The sequence below is a fragment of the Rattus norvegicus genome, chromosome 1 (genome assembly GCF_036323735.1).
Source record: "Rattus norvegicus strain BN/NHsdMcwi chromosome 1, GRCr8, whole genome shotgun sequence".
Lineage (NCBI taxonomy): Eukaryota > Metazoa > Chordata > Mammalia > Rodentia > Muridae > Rattus > Rattus norvegicus.
In genome coordinates, this window is record NC_086019.1 from 219,722,435 (window position 1) to 219,723,830 (window position 1,396).

At 38.7% G+C, this 1,396-nt stretch overlaps 1 protein-coding gene across 1 annotated transcript; it reads left to right on the plus strand.

Annotated features, from left to right (window-relative positions):
- The first annotated feature begins 203 nt into the window (after window positions 1-203).
- Window positions 204-1,127, plus strand: Or5b105 (olfactory receptor family 5 subfamily B member 105). The gene has a single exon (NM_001000256.1). The coding sequence runs from the start codon at window positions 204-206 to the stop codon at window positions 1,125-1,127; it is 924 nt and encodes a 307-aa protein (NP_001000256.1).
- The last annotated feature ends 269 nt before the right edge of the window (window positions 1,128-1,396 follow it).

Genomic DNA, 1,396 nt, shown 5'->3' on the forward strand with positions numbered 1-1,396 from the left:
TTGCACAATGTATGCTTCCTGCCTGGCAGGCCAACAGATCCCCTGATTCCGGACTACAGACAGTTGTGAGCTGCCATATAGGTGCTGACTCATTTGCAATAGAGAGCCAGGGTATATTGCCATCAAACAGTCTCTCTAACTCCTTAAATTATTTTTTATTTATGAAAAAATTAAGGGCATCTGTTGTTTAATTCATATCATCGATGGAGAATGTGACAGAAATGACATGGTTTGTCCTTCTGGGACTCAACGATGACCCAAAACTCCAGCTTCCTCTCTTCATCACCTTCTTCCTCATCTACATCATCACTCTGATGGGGAACCTGGGAATGATCCTGCTGATTCTCCTCGACTCTCGGCTCCACACCCCCATGTACATTTTTCTAAGTAACCTGTCCTTAGTGGATTTCTGTTACTCTTCAACAGTCACTCCAAAGGTCATGGCTGGATTTCTTACAGGAGACAAAATCATGTCTTACAATGCTTGTGCCTCTCAGATATTCTTTTTTGCAACCTTTGCCAATGTGGAAAGCTACCTTTTGGTCTCAATGGCCTATGATCGCTATGCAGCAGTGTGTAAGCCTCTACGTTATGCCACCACTATGACAACAGGTGTGTGTGTGGGTCTAGTTATTGTCTGTTATATCTGTGGCTTCCTGAATGCTTCCATCTATACTGTGAATGCATTAAGTCTCTCCTTTTACAAATTAAATGTGGTCCATCATTTTTTCTGTGACATTCCAGCAATTATGATAGTAGCTTATTCTGATCGGCATGTTAATGACCTGGTTCTTATTTCAGTAGCCAGCTTCAATATCTTTTTTGCTCTTATACTCATCTTAATATCCTATATGTTAATTTTTACTAATATACTAAAGCTGCGTTCAGCTGCCGGATATCGGAAAGCTCTCTCCACTTGTACCTCACACTTCATAGCTGTCTCAATTTTCTATGGGACACTAACATTCATGTACTTGCAGCCAAGCTCCAGTCATTCTATGGACACTGACAAAATTGCATCTGTGTTCTACACAATGGTCATCCCCATGTTGAACCCTCTGGTCTACAGTGTAAGGAACAAAGAAGTGAAGAATGCATTTACAAAGATTGTATTGAGGTCAAAATAATGTTTAAAGCTTTCATTTTCTCGTTTGAAGATGCAAAACACATGGATTCATTCCTTTCACCTTAACTTTATACTGAATTGCATTTTCCTACCCTACACTGAATACAAGAAATTAAAGTGATGTCTTCACCTTTACAATAGTGTGTTGACTATCAAAAAGGTAAGAAATTGTACGGAAGAATAAGGCATGCATAAAATTGATTATAATAATTTTATGTCAGCTTGTGAAAAAAGACCCAACTGACTATATTATCAGATTAAATAATTTTG